Source organism: Oncorhynchus kisutch, unplaced genomic scaffold, assembly GCF_002021735.2.
Source record: "Oncorhynchus kisutch isolate 150728-3 unplaced genomic scaffold, Okis_V2 scaffold844, whole genome shotgun sequence".
Classification (NCBI taxonomy): Eukaryota; Metazoa; Chordata; class Actinopteri; order Salmoniformes; family Salmonidae; genus Oncorhynchus; species Oncorhynchus kisutch.
In genome coordinates, this window is record NW_022262789.1 from 1 (window position 1) to 20,799 (window position 20,799).

The 20,799-nt window shown below is 44.4% G+C and overlaps 2 protein-coding genes across 2 annotated transcripts; one reads left to right on the forward strand and one right to left on the reverse strand.

Annotated features, from left to right (window-relative positions):
- Window positions 1-3: 3 nt before the first annotated feature.
- LOC116362572 (aromatase-like) lies at window positions 4-1,978 on the reverse strand. Its single transcript, XM_031816641.1, has 5 exons — window positions 1,959-1,978; window positions 1,229-1,287; window positions 1,043-1,133; window positions 414-568; window positions 4-173 (listed from the first exon to the last, which is right to left on the reverse strand). The coding sequence occupies exons 1-5, from the start codon at window positions 1,976-1,978 to the stop codon at window positions 82-84; spliced, it is 417 nt and encodes a 138-aa protein (XP_031672501.1). The 3' UTR covers window positions 4-81.
- Window positions 1,979-12,091: 10,113 nt separating this feature from the next.
- On the forward strand, window positions 12,092-20,584 carry LOC109895211 (gliomedin-like). Its single transcript, XM_031816637.1, has 11 exons — window positions 12,092-12,875; window positions 13,100-13,716; window positions 14,257-14,308; window positions 14,472-14,498; window positions 15,687-15,785; window positions 17,217-17,309; window positions 17,653-17,793; window positions 17,955-18,041; window positions 18,172-18,297; window positions 18,447-18,597; window positions 19,235-20,584. Exons 1-11 carry the CDS (start codon window positions 12,560-12,562, stop codon window positions 19,698-19,700), a joined length of 2,175 nt encoding a protein of 724 aa, XP_031672497.1. The 5' UTR covers window positions 12,092-12,559; the 3' UTR covers window positions 19,701-20,584.
- The last annotated feature ends 215 nt before the right edge of the window (window positions 20,585-20,799 follow it).

The following is a 20,799-nucleotide window of genomic DNA, read 5'->3' on the forward strand; positions in this document are numbered from 1 at the left end:
CGTGGCACCCTAGGAACAGTCTGTTAGAGATGTCCACTACTGTACACCTTAGTAGACTCAGGACGTCCACCTGTCCACCCATCATCCGTCCGGCCCCTGGAGAGCGTCCAGGTGAGTCTGTGTGGACGAGACACACACGTCTACTGTCTTCTGCAGCCCAGGCCCTGTCAGAGCTGGAACACACAGTGGAGATACAGCAGTTTATTACAACATATTGGACGATATCCTGTGAAGATATTGCCAGTAACAGACTGGACAATGGACTCCTTTGTTTTTCTAACTTCTCTATTAGTTTGTGTATATGAGAATAGTAATTCAATACAGAATCAGAATTAATCAGATCAATTAAGTAGTGGTAATTTAATGCCATGCTTATCTTTCTCAATTGAGTAAGTCATTGTCTAATTGGTCACCTTTAGCGAAGTAGGTGCGGGTCTTCTTCCATAGAGCCATGTTGCTGTTGAAGATGATGCCTCTCTCATCCATGCCAATACAGCTCAGACCCTGTTTACTGCCGAACCGAGAGGTGTAACGCCCCTGTCTCAGAACATGATGCACTGCAGAGGAACTGTACAGAGAGGTGGGTACACTGGTATTCACTCTCCAACGTCTACAAGTCTATGTCAATAAGTCTCAAATGTGTATTATAACATATGTCATCTAGGCTACAAGTAATCTATCCTGACATCCTGACTGACTGACATCCTGACTGACTGACATCCTGACTGACTGTCTGCCTGACTGACTGACATCCTGACTGACATCCTGACTGACATCCTGACTGACTGCCTGGTACTGACTGCCTGATTGACTGCCTGACTGCCTGGTACTGACATCCTGACTGACTGCCTGACTGCTTGGTACTGACTGCCTGATTGACTGCCTGGTACTGACTGCCTGATTGACTACCTGCTACTGACTGCCTGACTGACTGGCTGATTGACTGCCTGCTACTGACTGCCTGATTGACTGCCTGACTGCCTGACTGACTGCCTGGCTGACTGCCTGGTACTGACTGCCTGATTGAGTGCCTGCTACTGACCTGCTGAGTATGAGTGTCTCCTCTCCGTTGATCCAGACCTTGACGATGTCTCCATATTTACTGTTGTAATAGTTACTGGCAGTGCCAATACCTGTACATAGAACATGTATTTAATCAATTATTCCGATATACTATTTGTTATTGTAGCAGATTATAATGTATTGTATTTCATGTTGTAGTAGTTACCTGTCCATATAAACCTGAGGTATGAGAGGAGAGGACCCACACCCAGACAGAAAAAGGACCTGTCATAGCAAGAGAGAGAGAGAGAGAGAGAGAGAGAGGATAACAAGAGAGAGAGAGGAGAACAAGAGAGAGAGAGGAGAACAAGAGAGAGAGAGGGGATAACAAGAGAGAGAGAGATAACAAGAGAGAGAGAGGAGAACAAGAGAGAGAGAGGAGAACAAGAGAGAGAGAGGGGATAACAATAGAGAAAGAGAGAGAGAGAGAGAGTGGTCACACTTAACATAGCAGGGTGTTGCTAGCATAACATGACATAGCATGCATACATAGCGTAGCATAACATGGCATAGCATACATAACATTACATAGAATAGCATAGCATAACACTACATAACGTTACATATCAATACCAATACATAAGTTCACATAACATCACAAATATGATATGTTATTAGTTTATTAAGGAGACAGCTGATGAAACCAGCCAATACAACAGACACAACATAGTAATGCAGTAGTACATAATAGAGACAGCAGCCAATACTCTGTGGTCAGACGAGGGACAGGACTCAATCTGCGGCGCATTGTAGAGCGCAATGCACCTTTCAAAGGCAATGTTCCTGTATTCACAAAGAATCACACAGGCAGCTAAACACAAAACATCTCATCCTGTAATGTACCAGCTTTAAACACACAGAACAGCAAAGTTGGTGGATAAATGAAGATGTCCCACTTAGGCTGTTTACCATTCATGCTTTTTTTCACAGTTCCGGGCTCTCTCCGTAGGCACAATGCATTAAGCAGCTGAGTCTGCTCATTGACTGCATATGAATTAGAAAAGAATGAGGGAGTGGGGATGTCTCACATCCTCTTCCGTCTCTGAGCATAGATCCCTGCATAGACTTGACCAACAGTCCTGCTCTGGATGCAACATGCTCAATATAGAATCACTTTAGCCCAAAATAAGATAATGAACTGTAGCTGGAAAAATCACTGTTGTAATTCAACTTGTTGTTATTATATAAGAATGATAACTAGCAGACTATTGTAACTGTGACTGTAAGGAGTTGTTGTTACTGTATTGTGACTGACCTGGGACAGAGTTTGTTGTCGGTTGTGATGCCAGGCAGCCAGCAGCAGGACAGAGGAGCAGGAAGAGGGACCCCCCGTTGCCAGGGAGATGCCATCTGACCTGGTGGCTGTGGCGTTTCCGTGACTCGGACACCAACAGGTCGGCTATGAGGTGTCCAAGCACACCGCCGCCATCACACGTCCACACACAGGCGACAACAGATCCATCACACACACATGGTAGACACACTGACGCAATGACACACACACACTCCACGACCAGCTGCTGAACTGACGAAACTCTGTTGCTTACGAGGGTGATGAAAATGGTCAATCTCTCAAACGGACGGACGCGATACACACACACTCTGAAACTGAAGCCCAGACTCTCTGCTACCGGCTTCTCCTGATGGTCTGAGTTCTTGATCAACTCTCACTGGTTCTCTTATAGTCAGCCGTGCCTGGTAACACGCCAGGTCAGGGTAAAGCAAAAGTCTAAACAAAAGGGAGATTTTAAACAATTTCTGTGTAACCTTGTATCTTAGATCCCGCCATCTCATAAGACCTTGAGTAGGTAGATGGTGGTCCGGTTTCATAGCAATGAGCACATGTTGTGAGAGGAGTGTTCCACAGTCATGACATTAAAGACCCCTGACCTCTGTTAGTGCAGCTGGGGTCTCACAACTCTCATTCCTCAAACATCAAAGAGAGGAGAGAGGACGAGGTTTGGAGCGAGGAGAGGAGGGAGGTGAGAAAGGAAGAGAGGAGAGAGATGAGAAGTGAGGAGGAGGAGAGGAGGGAGGAGATGAGGGGAGAGGAGAGGAGAGAGGTAAGGTGAGGAGCAGAGGAGAATCTGAAGAGGGAAGTTCTGTGTTATGGCAGTGTTATCTCTACTTGCTTTCATGCAGTCCTCCATCACTGCAGTCTATCTCTCTCAGTCCCCCTCCTCAACATGACATTAAATATGTTTTCTCTGTGATGTGTCACTGAAAGGCTAGACTTGTATCTGAGAGAGAGAGAGAGAGAGAGAGAGAGAGAGAGAGAGAGAGAGAGAGAGAGAGAGAGAGAGAGAGATGCACTTGGTTGGAGTGCGGTAGTGAGTCTTTAACTGAATATTCAGATGTTGATCATGGCTGATTTCAAATCCCTGAGAAGAAACAGCAGATAAGGCAAGATATCTGAATCTGCCCAGGACTTTTTATGATGCTTTTGCTCTACTTAAAAATATATAATAACTTCATCTTGGTGCACTTGATTGAGACCATTCAGTTACACACTTTTTAAAGGATTCAGGCTAAATGGTGAACCTACGCAAACCTGTATTTGTACTGTATATGTGCGTGTTCATGTGTGCTCCTTTGCATTTGTCTCTATGGACGTGCACACAATGATACTTACTATTGAGAAGAACAAACATTGAGTTGAAGAAAGATAAACCAAGTCCGTCAGCTAATAGTGATTGGCAGTATGACCCTCTCGCCAGCAGTACCACTTCTGGCCAGTAGGAGGAGAAGCAGAGCTGTACCTTTAGGATGTCATTAAACACTAGGGAAAATACTTTAGTTCTGTCAAAACCAGAGCACTGCCAGACCATTGTGATGATTCATATGACATTATGACAATCATCAAATATGTTGTGGAGGTACAAACAAATTCCAATTACCACCAAGGAGCCGAAACAGCCGTGTGTTTGTGTACATTTGTATGTGTGAATGTGTATGCATTGGTGTGTGTTTGTTCTGGTCTATGGACCCGTATCTTTAGGCATCCTACTCCTGTACGCAGGGCCCAATGTTTTCCCTGGTCAGGTCATGGGGTCAGGAGAAGAATCTCCTGGCCCAGGTCACTTATACTCATAGTTCTAAACTCATCGAGAATCTTCTCATCCTTCTCAGTATAATCTATAACACAAAGGGCCGTTCTGTTCCCCTGAGGCATCTGTGCCATTCTACCAGCAGTATAAGGACTATGGGAATTCACTCACCTCCCACTGGGCCTGGAGAATGTGCTTTGTCCAAACAGTCGTCTGTCTGTGTTCTGCGTTCTGACGGAGAGGCAGCCTTGATTCAAGTGAATTCCATTCAAGGGGTTTTATTGGCATGGGAAACGTGTGTTTACAATGTCAAAATAAGTGAAATAGACAATAAAGAAATGTGAAGTAAACATTCAGAAATGAACAGTAAACATTACACTTACAAAAGTTTCAAAGGAATAGAGACATTTCAAATGTCATATTACTGGCAATATACAGTGTTGTAACAATGTGCAAATAGTTCAAGTAGAAACATAAAAAGAAATGAACATACATTTGGGTTGTATGTATTCTGATTGTTGACTTCACGTTTGTTTATTGTCTATTTAACTTGTTTGCCAGTAAAGCCCCTTGAATTGAAATGTTCTTCACTGTTTGCCCTTTTCTTGTGGCAACATGTCACAAATATTGCTGTGGAGATGTCACACTGTGGCACTTAATAGATATGGGAGTTTATCAAAATTGGGTTTGTTTTGAAATTCTTTATGGGTCTGTGTAATCTAACATGGTCATACATTTGGCAGGAGGTTTGGAAGCGCGGTTCAGTTTTCACCTCATTTTGTGGGCAGTGTGCACATAGCCTGTTTTCTCTTTCTCATGTCTGCCTACGGCGGCCTTTCTCAATAGCAAGGCTATGCTCACTGAGTCTGTACATAGTCAAAGCTTTCCTTAAGTTTGGGTTAGTAACAGTGGTCAGGTATTCTGCCACTGTGTATTCTCTGTTTAAGGCCAAATAGCATTCTAGTTCGCACAGTTTTTGGTTAATTCTTTCCAATGTGTCAAGTAATTATCTTTTTGCTTTCTCATGATTTGTTCGGGTCTTTTTTTATTTAATTTTACCTTTATTTAACTAGGCAAGTCAGTTAAGAACAAATTCTTATTTTCAATGACGGCCTAGGAACAGTGGGTTAACTGCCTGTTCAGGGGCAGAACGACAGATTTGTACCTTGTCAGCTCGGGGATTTGAACTTGCAACCTTCCGGTTACTAGTCCAACGCTCTAACCACTAGGCTACCCTGCCGCCCCTAACTGTGTTGCTGTCCTGGGGCTCTGTGGGGTTGAGGGGACTCTTCTCCAGGTTCATCTCATGGCTTTGTTATGGAAGGTTTGGGAGTCACTTCCTTTCAGGTGTATTATTGATTGGTAAACAGACCCCATACCCCAGAACCATAAAGGGCGATGGGTTATATAACTGATTCATTTTTTTTTTTACCAGATCCTATTTGGGATGTCAAATTTTATGTTCCTTTTGATGGCGTGGAAGGTCCTTCTTGCCTTGACACCACTGACTATTTGATGGTTAAAACCATGGATTCTTTGGCATTTGATATTGGAGCAAGTGTCTTTGTGTCTGTGTCTGTAGGTACATGCATATGGCATATTTCTGTGTGTGTGTGTGTGTGTGTGTGTGTGTGTGTGTGTGTGTGTGTGTGTGTGTGTGTGTGTGTGTGTGTGTGTGTGTGTGTGTGTGTGTGTGTGTGTGTGTGTGTGTGTGTGTGTGTGCGTGTGTGTGTGTGTGTGTGTGTGTGTGTGTGTGTGTGTGTGTGCGTGTGTGTGTGTGTGTGTGTGTGTGTATCCTCGTCTCCCTGTCCCCCTTATATCAGTGTTTAGCCTGTGTTTTTGTTCCCATTAGGGTTCCTACTCTTAAAGCCAGTGACTGAAATTCTTTATCAAAATATATGGAAAACATGTTAACGTAAACTTTCTCTCTCAGCTTTGTCCTTAGAGAGTTGACCATCTCTGCTCAATCCAGTCTGTCCTTAGGGAGTTGACTATCTCTGGTCAATCCAGCCTTTGTCATTAGGGAGTTGACTATCTCTGGTCAATCCAGTCTTTGTCATTAGGGAGTTGACTATCTCTGGTCAATCCAGTCTTTGTCATTAAGGAGTTGACTATCTCTGGTCAATCCAGTCTTTGTCATTAAGGAGTTGACTATCTCTGGTCAATCCAGTCTTTGTCTTTAGGGAGTTGACTATCTCTGGTCAATCCAGCCTTTGTCTTTAGGGAGTTAGCTGTCTCTGGTCAATCCAGTCTTAGTCCTTAGGCAGTTGACTATCTCTGCATATTTTTGTCAGGGTATGTGAATTGAATAGGACTGGTCGGATGAAGACGAGATTATTCTGAGAACAGACCTGGCTTTGAAACAGGAAAATATAATTCCCATGCTCAGAGACTTGTATTTATTCTCCTGTGTTCCATAATGTAAATATCTACAACATGTAGACACGCTGAACTGCTAGATGTAAAATCATATGTTGGGTTGGATGTGGCTTTTTACGTTAAATGAGAGCTGTATTCATTGGATACTTCTGTTGATTGTGTCCATTGACTACAGACCTCTGAACAGAGTCCCTGTTGCCCACCCCTAACCTTTCACTCATAACCTTTGAACCCTAACCTTTTACCGCGTCACTGACTGTCTGTTCTGGGGGTTTGCAAAAAATGCAGAAAAGGGGGATTCTCCACTGTTGAGAGAGAGAGAGAGAGAGAGAGAGAGAGAGAGAGAGACTTCAGCAAAGTCTGGAATGAGAGTCACTTTGCCCACTCACTCCTCTGCAGTTAGGTCACAATGTGATTTGTTCCCCAGTGTTCCCATTCTGTCCGGTTCACCAACTTTAACCCAGGGGTTGGGGGGGAAAGGAGATGAGGTATTTTGGACTATGCTTAAGGAAAGGCGACTAGGAAAAGAGTGTTCTGATGAAGCAAAGGAGGTAAGGAAAGGAGGGTTCTGATTAAGTAAAGGAGATTAAGAAAGAATGGTTCTGGTGAAGGAAATGAGGTGAGGAAAGGAGTCAGGGAAAGGAGGGTAGTGAAGGCTATCAGGACACAGCAGGTCAATAGACAGCTGGTCGTTATGAACATACTGCCAAGCCAGCTGGGAAGACATCTGCACTGGTGGAGTAGGAGGAGGAGAGGAAAGGAACGTTCTCACAGCCACTGCCAATGGAAGAGAGAGAGAAAGACTAAGAAAGAGAGAGTAGAAGAAAACAGAGAATAGTAAAAGAGAGAGAGAATATAGTGGTTGGATAGAGTGGGTTGCAGAGGAACTGTCAATCCGTTTGAATATACCTTTTTTATCTGTTTCCTCTCTATCCTTGACCTTTTAACGGTGTCAGCATCCCGTTGCTGTTCTATCAGTATAAACTAGAGCTCAGTAGAGCAAGTGGCTGTTGGTTAAAGGAGGGTGTGAGTAGTGAAGTCTCTCTGGGTGCATACCATATAGCACCCTATTCACTATTTAGCACATTATGGGGCCTGGTCAAAAGTAGTGCACTTTTGTATGTGCATTTGGAAATTCACAAAGGACACCGGATAAGACAGGAGAAATACTCCAGATATAACAGACTGACCCTAGCCCTCCGACACGTAAACTACTCCAGCATAAATACTGGAGGCTGAGACAGGAGGGGTCAGGAGACACTGTGGTCCCATCTGATGATACCCCCGGACAGGGCCAAACATGCAGGATATAACCCCACCCACTTTGCCAAAGCACAGCCCCCACACCACTAGAGGGATATCTTCAACCACTAACTTACCATCCTGACACAATATAGCCCACAAAGATCTCCACCACGGCACAACCCAGGGAGGGGCGCCAACCCAGACAGGAAGACCACGTCAGTGACTCAACCCACTCAAGTGACGCCCCCCACCTAGAGACGGCATGGAAGAGCATCAGTAAGTCAGTGACTCAGCCCCTGTAATAGGGTTAGAGACAGAGAATCCTAGTGGAAAGAGGGGAACCGGCCAGGCAGAGACAGCAAGGGCGGTTCGTTGCTCCAGAGCCTTTCTGTTCACCTTCACACTCCTGGGCCAGACTATATTCAATCATAGGACCTACTGAAGAGATGAGTCTTCAATTAAGACTTAAAGGTTGAGACCGAGTCTGCGTCTCTCACATGGGTAAGCAGACCATTCCATAAAAATGGAGCTCTATAGGAGAAAGCCCTGCCTCCTTGCTTAGAAGTTCTAGGGACAATTAGGAGGCCTGCGTCTTGTGACCGTAGCGTACGTGTAGGTATGTACGGCAGGACCAAATCGGAAAGATAGGTAGGAGCAAGACCATGTAATGCTTTGTAGGTTAGCAGTAAAACCTTGAAATCAGCCCTTGCCTTAACAGGAAGACAGTGTAGGGAGGCTAGCACTGGAGTAATATGATCACATTTTTTGGTTCTAGTCAGGATACTAGCAGCCATACTTAGCACTAACTGAAGTTTATTTCGTGCTTTATCCGGGTAGCCGGAAAGTAGAGCATTGCAGTTGTTTAACCTAGAAGAAACAAAAGCATGGATACATTTTTCAGCATAATCTTTGGACAGAAAATTTCAGATTTTTGCAATGTTACGTAGATGGAAAAAAGCTGTCCTTGAAACAGTCTTGATATGTTTGTCAAAAGAGAGATCAGGGTCCAGAGTAAAGCCGAGGTCCTTCACAGTTTTATTTGAGGCGACTGTACAACCATCAAGATTAATTGTCAGATTCAACAGAAGATCTCTTTGTTTCTTGGAACCTAGAACAAGCATCTCTGTTTTGGTCCGAGTTTAAAAGTAGAAAGTTTGCAGCCATCCACTTCCTTATGTCTGAAACACATGCTTCTAGCAAGGGCAATTTTCGTGCTTCACCATGTTTCATTGAAATGTACAGCTGTGTGTCATCCGCATAGCAGTGAAAGTTAACATTATGTTTTCGAATGACATCCCAAGAGGTAAAATATATAGTGAAAACAATAGTGGTCCTAAAACGGAACCTTGAGGAACACCGGAATTTACAGTTGATTTGTCAGAGGACAAACCATTCACAGAGATAAACTGATATCTTTCCGACAGATAAGATCTAAACCAGGGCAGAACTTGTCCGTGTAGACCATTTGGGTTTCCAATCTCTCCAAAAGAATGTGGTGATCGATGGTATCAAAAGCAGCACTAAGGTCTAGGAGCACGAGGACAGATGCAGAGCCTCGGTCTGATGCCATTAAAATGTAATTTACCACCTTCACAAGTGCAGTCTCAGTGCTATGATGGGGTCTTAAACCAGACTGAAGCATTTCGTATACATTGTTTGTCTTCAGGAAGGCGGTGAGTTGCTGCGCAACAACCTTTCAAACGTTTTGAGAGGTATGGGAGATTCGATATAGGCCGAGAGTTTTTTATATTTTCTGGGTCAAGGTTCGGCTTTTTCAAGAGAGGTTTTATTACTGCCACTTTTAGTGAGTTTGGTAGACATCCGGTGGATAGAGAGCCGTTTATTATGTTCAACATAGGAGGGCCAAGCACAGGAAGCAGCTATTTCAGTAGTTTAGTTGGAATAGGGTCCAGTATGCAGCTTGAAGGTTTAGAGGCCATGATTATTTTCATCATTGTGTCAAGAGATATAGTACTAAAACATTTGAGTGTCTCCCTTGATCCTAGGTCCTGGCAGAGTTGTTCAGACTCTTTGGAGGAATACGCAGATTTAAAGAGGAGTCCGTAATTTTCTTTCTAATGATCATGATCTTTTCCTTTTCCCTCTCCTCTCCTCTCCTCTCCTCTCCTCTCCTCTCCTCTCCTCTCCTCTCCTCTCCTCTCCTCTCCTCTCCTCTCCTCTCCTCTCCTCTCCTCTCCTCTCCTCTCCTCTCCTCTCCTCTCCTCTCCTCTCCTCTCCTCCTCTCCTCTCCCTGCCACTGACCTATAGCCCAGGGGAAGACTCTGGGTGAACAGAGCAGAGTGGAAGGTCTTACTGTAATATCAAACCTCACATGGACTCAGTTTTACTGTCTGTGTCAATCAGAACTCCTGTATGTGTGTGTGTGTGTGTGTGTGTGTGTGTGTGTGTGTGTGTGTGGTGTGTGTGTGTGTGTGTGTGTGTGTGTGTGTGTGTGTGTGTGTGTGTGTGTGTGTGTGTGTGTGCGTGCGTGCGTGCGTGCTTGCGTGTGCATGCGTGTGTATGTGTGTGTGCAAATTAGTGTTTGCATGCATATGTGTGTCTGTGAAGGTGTTGGAATCTGTACTCACGTTTCAATATGTGGTGACATTTGTTTGGCACAAGAGGTGGGTCGGTTTCACTACTCTACACTTAGATACAGTAGTAATGGTAAAATGGTTATTACACAATACTTACCTAATGATTACTGGGTCTTTGGGGGTCGATTCAATCAAGCACCAAATTGCACAATCAACGAATTGAGTGAAAATGCCTTCACATATGTTTTTCTGATATTTCATGATATGCATATTGTAAAAACAATTGCTGTGTTTCAATGACATCCAGATCAACTGAGTTTTCAGGCCAACACTTCTCTGGAGTGATTCATAAACACTCCAACGCTCAGAGGAGAGAGATGTCAGGTTGTTTTTCTGATGAAATGTTACTGAAGAAATACAGTTTTCTGGTGAAATGCAGTTCCATAAATGGGTCACTGTTATAGTTACAGAGCGATGTAGAGCCTTGAGGGGCATATAGGGGAGAGATGGGAGCAAGAGATGTGTAAATGCTGAAGGGAGCAGAGCACCTAATGTACTGGAAAACCATGCTCATCCTCATCATGGCATTGTGGTGATTCTCTCTCTCTCTGTCTCTCTCCTCTCTCTCTTCTCTGTCTCTCTCTCTGGTCTCTCTTCTCTGTCTCTCTCTCTTCTGTCTCTCTCTGTCTCTCTCTCTTCCTCTCTCTCTCTCTCTCTCTGTCTCTCTCTCTGTCTCTCTCTCTGTCTCTCTCTCTCTCTCTCTGTCTCTCTCTCTGTCTCTCTCTCTGTCTCTCTCTCTCTCTCTCTCTCTCTCTCTCTCTGTCTCTCTCTCTCTCTCTCTCTCTCTCTCTCTCTCTCTCTCTCTCTCTCTCTCTCTCTGTCTCTCTCTCTCTCTGTCTCTCTCTCTGTCTCTCTCTCTCTCTCTCTCTCTCTCTCTGTCTCTCTCTCTCTGTCTCTCTGTCTCTCTCTCTCTCGTCTCCCTCTGTCTGTTTCCCTCTGTCTCTCTCTCTCTGTCTCTCTGTCTCTCTCTCTCTGTCTCTCTCTGTCTCTTTCTCAGACATTGATTTGTGTTGATGTCTAAAGACCTCCAGTTATTTCCAAGATAGTTTTTTCTTGATTTGTGACATTTCCCTGTTAGACTTTTTGTTTTAGAGATTATAGTTGATGAAGTCCAGATCTTTTCATCTTATAAATCCATTTGAGATACATGATGGAGGGTTTTGTACCAAAGACATTATTGTTCAGGGGGTAGAGGGAAGAGGACACATGAAGAGTACTGTAACAAAGAGTTATAGCCTCAGGACCCTCTTAGTGTGTGTGTGTGTGTGTATACATTATGTGTGTGTATACATTATGTGTGTGTGTGTGTGTGTATATGTATGTGTATATGTGTGTGTGTGTGTGTGTGTGTGTGTGTGTGTGTGTGTGTGTGTGTGTGTGTGTGTGTGTGTGTGTGTGTGTGTGTGTGTGTGTGTGTGTATGTGATGTCAGCCCCAGCCCACTGTGGTTGCTCTAGAATGGGTTGTGTGGAATATAAATCAGGTGACTGAACAGAAGAGGGGTTTCTTCCCTTCCCAGACAAGCCCAGAGGATTGTGTAATGCCCACCCCTACACACACACACACACACACACACACACATACACAGACACACACACACACACACACACACACACACACACACACACACACACACACACACACACACACACACGCACGCACACACACAAACACACACACACTTTCCCACACACACACACACACACAACCTCCAATCTACTGTGTGTACACACACACATAACCCTGACTGCCCTCAACACACACACACACACACACAACACAACGAGGAGTACCATTCTGTCCTCAGTGAGCCCACCAAGTCTCTTCTCTTCAGATCAGACATAGAGATCAGGACATATCTCCTTCGGGAAATCTTTGATGCTATTTGGAACACTTGGACCAGATTCTTCTTCAGACTGGACTCGACATCCAGACGCAGTCTAGAGTTTGGGACTACAGATACATGCTCTGTTCTGTTGGATTGGAATTGGACCTGATTTCTTTCTCAGACGTACAGTATCTATGGTCTGGAGTGGACATATACACTTCTGTCCTCTTGGATTCTATTGGAATTGCAGACTCCCTCTTTAGGAGAAAGAGTATTTATTGGATTCTGCTCTAACCCACTAGACTAGAATCTTCCAAGAAGACTTACTCCCCTTGTGTTTTTGGATTCTGTTGGAGAAGATATACTTCTTGGACTGTCTCTAACCATATTATCCGGCTCTGAATGCTGAAGCTAGTCGCTGACTCCAGGAAGGGAGGAGGTGGAGGAGGGATTGGAGGGTGTGAGATGCTCCCCTCACGCCCAAGTCTGTCTGTCTCCCTGCGGGTGATTATATATGGGACGTGTGCCTTGGCACTGGTCAACACTGTGGCTCTCCTGGTGCTCCTGGTGCAACAGAACCAGCTGTGGAGCCGTGTGGAGCTCACCGAGGCCAGGCTGGAGGAGGTGGAACAGAGCTCCGTGGTGGAGTTCCTCCAGGAGGTGCCCCGAGGAGGTGTAACAGCAGGAGGCGCAGGGAGGCTGGCGGAGCTAAGAGGAGGTGCTGCTGCTCTTTTAATACTGCTATGTTTTCACTGCTTTTATTGTTGATCGTTGTCTGTTTGTCTTTGTGGCTGTGTGAACATACTGCAATGATGAATCTGTCGTGGACAGACATACGTAACATAAATGAGTTGCTGACACTTTCCAAGACGTTGTAATGAATGATTAAACAATTACCCCTCGGGGATTAATCATGTACAGGTATTTCTTATCTTATCTTAGGCCCAGGGTGGCTGGCAGGGCTGCGTGGAGGAGGTGCAGGAGGAGGTGAACGGGGTCTGGGGAAAGAGCAGAGGGAGCAGGGGGAGTACCAGTACTCCCGTAACAAGAGGAGTCGTGAGCTGGAGAGGGAGATACGACAGGAGTTAAAGGAGGAGCTGAGGCTAGAGCTGAGGGAGCTGAACCATCAGGAGAGACTGGAACTCCTGCAGGAGGTGACCCAGGGGCTACATCAGGGGCAGGAGGTGACCCAGGGGCTACATCAGGGGCAGGAGGTGACTCAGGGGCTACATCAGGGGCAGGAGGTGACCCAGGGGCTACATCAGGGGCAGGAGGTGACCCAGGGGCTACATCAGGGGCAGGAAATGGGGCGAGGTGGGCTGGACACAGGAGAGGAGGTACACCACAGGTTGAGGGAAAAGATGGACAAGGAGATAGACAAGAAGATGGACAAGGAGATGGACAAGGAGATAGACAAGGAGATGGGGAAGGAGATGGGGAAGGAGATGGGGAAGAAGATGAGACATGAGCTGAACCACAAACACAGGAAGACAAAGGGCTTCCAGAAGACTGAGATACAGGACGACATGATGATGATGATGACCTATTCTATGGTGCCGGTAAGCCAGGCTATCCATGTCTCTTTGTATGCGAGCGCGTGTGCTTGTGCTTGTGCGTGCGTGCGTGCGTGCGTGCGTGTGTGTGTGTGTGTGTGTGGGCGCTGAGGTATGTAGTGAGCATCTCAGACGTAAACACTGGCATTTATATACATGATCCGTTTGAAAGAGAAAAAGCTGTGTTCTACAGCTAGAACAGTCAGTCATAGAAAAACTATGAACAGACTCTTAACAGACTAAACAGACTCTTAACAGACTAAACAGACTCTTAACAGACTAAACAGACTCTTAACAGACTAAACAGACTCTTAACAGACTAAACAGACTCTTAACAGACTAAACAGACTCTTAACAGACTAAATTCATGACTCTTGTTAAAGACAAAACTGTGTTAAAGTCTGTTATGTCATTTGTATATAGTTTCATTTATTCCATTCTATTGTATTCTACTGAAATGTTCATACATGCTAAAATGTGAAGACATGCCGAATGCATCTCGTTTCTTCCTCAATAAAAGGGGTTTATTTGTTTGTTTGTTTCCAGGTCAAAGTGTTGTTGGATATCTGTAACAGCACCAAGGGAGTCTGCATAGCTGGTATGTCCCAATAATGACAAGAACAGTAATAATAATTCACACTCTTCTTTCCCTCGTGTAACTGAAGTGAATTCAAGTGGAGTTTCACACATTCTCCAACATGTTCTCACCAGTCAAGGTGCAGTGTGTTATCATCCCCTGATCTCTCTATGTTGTGTTGTAGGACCACCTGGACCTCCTGGACCCCCTGGTAAGTTGTCAACTGATTAAACACTTTAAAGATTCATACTGATCATCTTAGCCAATCCCTTTTTAGCCATGCCACAGCTTTTTGCTAGAGTTACCCATAAGCATATCCCAGTAACTTGGTGTAACCATGGCAAAATGACAGAAAACACACTGGACCCCCACATAATGTTAAGTATCCCAAGGACTCTTCCAGAGCATCTCTGGGATATTGCTTAAGATAGTGTATTTATTTAATGTTTTGCCCACGGATATGCATCTGTACTTCAGATATTACTCCTGCATGGTTGTAATGTGTTTGTATATGATAGGTCTGCCTGACCCTGTAAAGTACTGTGTTTGTATATGATAGGTCTGCCTGACCCTGTAAAGTACTGTGTTTGTATATGATAGGTCTGCCTGACCATGTAAAGTACTGTGTTTGTATATGATAGGTCTGCCTGACCCTGTAAAGTACTGTGTTTGTATATGATAGGTCTGCCTGACCCTGTAAAGTACTGTGTTTGTATATGATAGGTCTGCCTGACCATGTAAAGCACTGTGGTTGTAATGTATGTATGTCAGGGCTGCCTGACCATGTAAAGTAATGTGGTAGTAATGTGTTTGTATATGATAGGTCTGCCTGACCATGTAAAGTACTGTGTTTGTAATGTATTTATGATAGGTCTGCCTGACCATGTAAAGCACTGTGGTTGTAATGTATTTATGATAGGGCTGCCTGACCATGTAAAGTAATATGGTTGTAATGTATTTATGATAGGGCTGCCTGACCATGTAAAGTACTGTGGTTGTAATGTATTTATGATAGGGCTGCCTGACCATGTAAAGTACTGTGGTTGTAATGTATTTATGATAGGGCTGCCTGACCATGTAAAGTAATATGGTTGTAATGTATTTATGATAGGGCTGCCTGACCATGTAAAGTACTGTGGTTGTAATGTATTTATGATAGGGCTGCCTGACCATGTAAAGTACTGTGGTTGTAATGTATTTATGATAGGGCTGCCTGACCATGTAAAGTACTGTGGTTGTAATGTATTTATGATAGGGCTGCCTGACCATGTAAAGTAATATGGTTGTAATGTATTTATGATAGGGCTGCCTGACCATGTAAAGTACTGTGGTTGAAATGTATTTATGATAGGGCTGCCTGACCATGTAAAGTACTGTGGTTGTAATGTATGTATGGCAGGGCTACCTGGCCTGCATGGTCTGCCTGGGCACAATGGCACTGATGGCATCCCAGGACTAGATGGACTGCCTGGGGCTGATGGAAAACGAGGGAAGAGAGGTATGGAGTGAAATACCCTTTTACAGTAACAGAGAGAATCATTCTTACTCTCTATTTTCTGCCTCATTGTATCTCTCTGTCTATCATCTGATGTGTCCATTATGTATTGTTACCTGGGGCTCTGTCTGGTTCTGTGACTGAAAAGAGAGAGATAATAGAACATAGAAAGGGTAGAGCAGATCTCCTCAGGGTCAATAACATGCACCCTAACACACACAGCCTCAGACACACACACACACACACACACACACACACACACACACACACACACACACACACACACACACACACACACACACACACACACACACACACACACACACACACACACACACACACACACACACATAGTGTAGAAACACACACACACACACACACACACATAGTGTAGAAACACACACACACACACACACACACACACACACACACACACACACACACACACACACACACACACACACACACACACACACAGCCTCAGACACACACACACACACACACACACACACACACACACACACACACACACACACACACACACACACACACACACACACACACACACACACACACACACACACACACACACACATAGTGTAGAAACACACACACAACCACAGAGACACACACACATATATTCAGACACACACATGCACACACTTACACACCTACACTTGCATGCAATAACCCCACAGTGCACCCAGATACACACATAAGATACACACAGATCTCCACATACATAATTTCTTTCAACTTATTTCCAACTGTCATTGGACAGCCATTCAGATCTATGAGATATGTGGTGTCACAATGCTGAATCATGTTTTCCACTGTGGTGGAAACACCATAGAACCGGAAACGGAGGAAGAAAGGAAACTGCTCTTCTGTCCCACAGTAGACTAATGTCATTCATGACTCTGTGGTTTTGGGCTGCTCTTGAATGGGCTGTAAACCTCATTCTCTCATCAGCCCACTGGTGCGTTCCTCAGGAGGGAAGGACATGATTCACACCCTATTTCCTATATAGTGCACTATTTTTGACCAGAGCCCTATGGGCCCTGCTCAAAAGTAGGGCACTAAATAGACAATATTTTAGCAGCCCAGGAGAAGTGAATGGAATGGTTCATGGTTTACTGGAATGGCTTTGACTTGACGAATCCTTGGAATTTCCAGACTGAAGCGAATATTTAGTAGACCCATGTCTAGTTCACATTGTGGAAACTCTTTTCTTAACAGTAGCTCAGATATAAGAACCCACGTCTCGCTCATTACACAAGCTTGACTCATTTCATTGTGGTCTTTGAGAATCTTATGAAGCTAGGGTTTATTTTTGGATCAGGCCTTTATGAATTCCTGTTCCATTCCATGTCTCAAGTTAGGGTTTGTAAATCACCTGCACATATGAAAAACGATAACCGTGTTCCTTCACAGGTGAGAAAGGTGAGCCAGGGGAGAAAGGAGACAGAGGAGACCCTGGACCCGCAGGAGAAAATACACAATCGTCCAACGATGTCATCTTGGAGGGTAAGAACGGGCAGAAATGACAATGTCCACTGTCTATATTAGATACCTCACAATTACAACATCACTATGACTCCTAAAGTACATGATGAGACTTGCTGTACCGTCACAATTGTACACTCAAATGGTTCAGCACATACCTTTATTGCAAAATCTTAACAGATCTTCATTAGAACTGCAAATTAATGTGGTCTTAGCACAACACTTAAGGTACCTGTATGTGTTGCAACATTAGTGTGGGCAAGCCCTATCCAGTTTCATGACCAGTCGATCCAGTTTATGCCTGGACAGCTCTACTTGAAATACAACGTGATTGTGAAAATCCTTTTCTTTCGGGTCTGTCTAGGCCCCCCAGGTCCGGCTGGTCCTCCTGGTACTCCAGGCCCCATTGGCCCTCCTGGACCTCCTGGCCCACAAGGACCCCAGGGGCCCCCCAGAAACAGGAGTCACCGGGCCAATCTTCCCATCCACGCTGCCCAGACCCTGGGTGGGTAACTACCCTGCACACCGCTACTTATCCTACCCAACTCCTGTATCTACCCCCCCCCCCCAGCCTGTTGCTATCTATACTACAGTTCCTCTACCCACCACCAACTCTCCTACTGATTCTAACATCATCACTTATTTTATTATCATTGACTATTTCAGATCCATCACATGCTGTACCAAACGATGGGACTCTGTCTGCCAAAGAGGCTGGGAAGTTACAAGAGATACCACTAAATAAGAAAAATGGTACAATGACATGCACGACTTGAAGAATTTGTTTAAAAACCCTCAGACAAAATCTTAATATGACTGAATATGCAAACCAATCAATCTATCAATCAATTAAACAATAAATGTTTTATCTTCTGTCCCCCAGAGTGCATCATCAAGTCACTGATCAACCCCCGTAACATATCTAAGATGGAGAGTACGTTCGGAACGTGGATGGAAGACACGGCTGTGCTGAACGACAAACGCATCTGGGTGGCCGAACATTTCTCTGGTACCTCCCAAACTCACACAACAGCCAATCAAATGTCTTTAGCATTTCTCTGGTACCAGCCAAACGCAGGCAACAGCCAATCACATTATCTTTAGCACTTCTCTGGTACCTCCTACACACTCACACAACAACCAATCCTATGTCTCCAGGTCGCACGGTGAAGGAGTATAAGAGCATCGCCTCATTCCAGAATGCCACCAGTGAGGTCATTGATGGCAGGAAGTTCTACCAGGGGTGTGGCCATGCCGTTCATAACGGATCCTTCTACTATCACATCGCTGGAACCACCAACCTGGCCAGGTAAAGAACCATAGTTTGGCAACTCCAACCTGGCCAGGTAAAGAACCATAGTTTGGCACCTCCAACCTGGCCAGGTAAAGAACCATAGTCTGGCACCTCCAACCTGGCCAGGTAAAGAACCATTGTTTGGCAACTCCAACCTGGCCAGGTAAAGAACCATAGTTTGGCACCTCCAACCTGGCCAGGTAAAGAACCATAGTTTGGCACCTCCAACCTGGCCAGGTAAAGAACCATAGTTTGGCACCTCCAACCTGGCCAGGTAAAGAACCATAGTTTGGCACCTCCAACCTGGCCAGGTAAAGAACCATAGTTTGGCACCTCCAACCTTGCCAGGTAAAGAATGGTTGGTAGTTACCCTGCTTGAATCCAACTGATCCCTTAGCTCCTACCGCACTAGATATTTGTCTGATAACAATGGATAGTTGTCAGAGGGAAATTAAGGTGAAGCTTTTTGGCCTTGTGCAATTTAAGTCTTGAAAAAAAATATTCTGTCTTTGTGATGTCACTGGCTGTGTATGATCCTGAGACTTATTTTCTTCTGCTGGTGTGGCATTGTGGTGCACAGTTCCTAAGGAAAGCAAAGTTAAAGGTAGAAATGTACATAGTTTATTTCTTACACCCTCCATTCATCCCCCAGGTTCGACCTGCAGTCCAAGCGTCTCCACACCCTGGCCATCGACAATGCTCTGTACCACAACCTGTCCTACCTTCTCTACAACTCCAAGACCTACTTCAAGCTGGCGGCGGATGAGAACGGCCTGTGGCTCATCTTTGCCTCCAGTCTGGACGACAGCATTATGGTGGCCCAGCTGGACCTGAAGAGCTTCTCTGTCACATCGTACATCAACACCACCTACCCCAGGACCAAGGCCGGCAACGCCTTCGTGGCCTGTGGCGTACTCTACGTCACCGACACCAAGGACACCCGTGTGACCTTCGCCTTCGACCTCCTGAAGGGGAAACCGGTCAACGTGACCTTTGAACTGAGGTCCCCTGGCGGGGTGCTGGCCATGCTGTCCTATAGCCCCAATAACAGACACCTGTATGTGTGGGATCAGAGCTACGTGAAGCTGTATGTGGTGCACTTCATCTCTGATGACTGAGACAGTGTTTTGACAGTATTCTGAGGGTGTTTTGACAGTATTCAGATGGTATTTTAATGGTATTCTGATTAAAGATGGCCAGCTTTTTAAATTGCTTAATTAAAGATGAACAGCAATCGTGAATATTATGGCTATGTTTTATTTATAATATGTACGTGTTGTCTTTAGTTTTATGCCATCTCAACAAGGACTCTTTTCCAATGGCCTTTTGGGACTGCTGGCTGGGATAAAAAACCTTTATGTGAGTGCTGTTCAAATATTTGTTTCAATTGGATTACAGCTTCCAAAGATGCACATACTGTACCTTTTCCAATGTAGAGTTGAACTGAATAAGGGCTTATCAGAGTAGGAAGTAGATCATTATAATAGAATTGTTATAGTCTATATTGTATTGTGGCGATGGTTTAAACAGTAAAATAATTGCTGTACTGTTTTCCATGTTTTTCCATTTGAGATCGTGGAATTCTCTTTTTGTAAGGATACTTATTAACCACTTGACTTGTTATATTGTTTTTATGTCTCTCACTTGTATATTATATTTATTTGGTAAATGTAACTCTTTAAGGTCTACCCTGAAAACATGGCTTTTTGTGGAGATAATACTATTTATAGCTGTAAAGTCCTTACTAGACTTTCCCTGTGACTGCATGACAAAATATGTATCAGAAATGTGTTTCCATATTTACTTGGATCCTACCATGACCAGCATCCCTTGGAGAGCAAAATGTTTTAAAAAGACCTATATTGGAAATCTGTACATATGTTTATTCCCGACAATGATATTTGCTGCTGCGTGGTCTCTACTGATTATCATGTCTAGAGAGAGAAATACAGAAACCTGATGAAATAAAAATGATTTATTCAACTTACAAAGGTAGAACTTTGACCACGGTAGGACAGCCTGCTCTATATTCCTGTCTCTCTCTGGACTCTCTCTAGTCATAGCCTCCCCATACTGAGCTTTAGATAGATATATACTGTAGATACCTGAACAACACTTTACTTAAAGCACCTTTTTATGAAGTGTTAATATCTTATATAGACATGAATATCCCTTATAGATGTTATAGAGCATTATGAAGTGTTAATATCTTATATA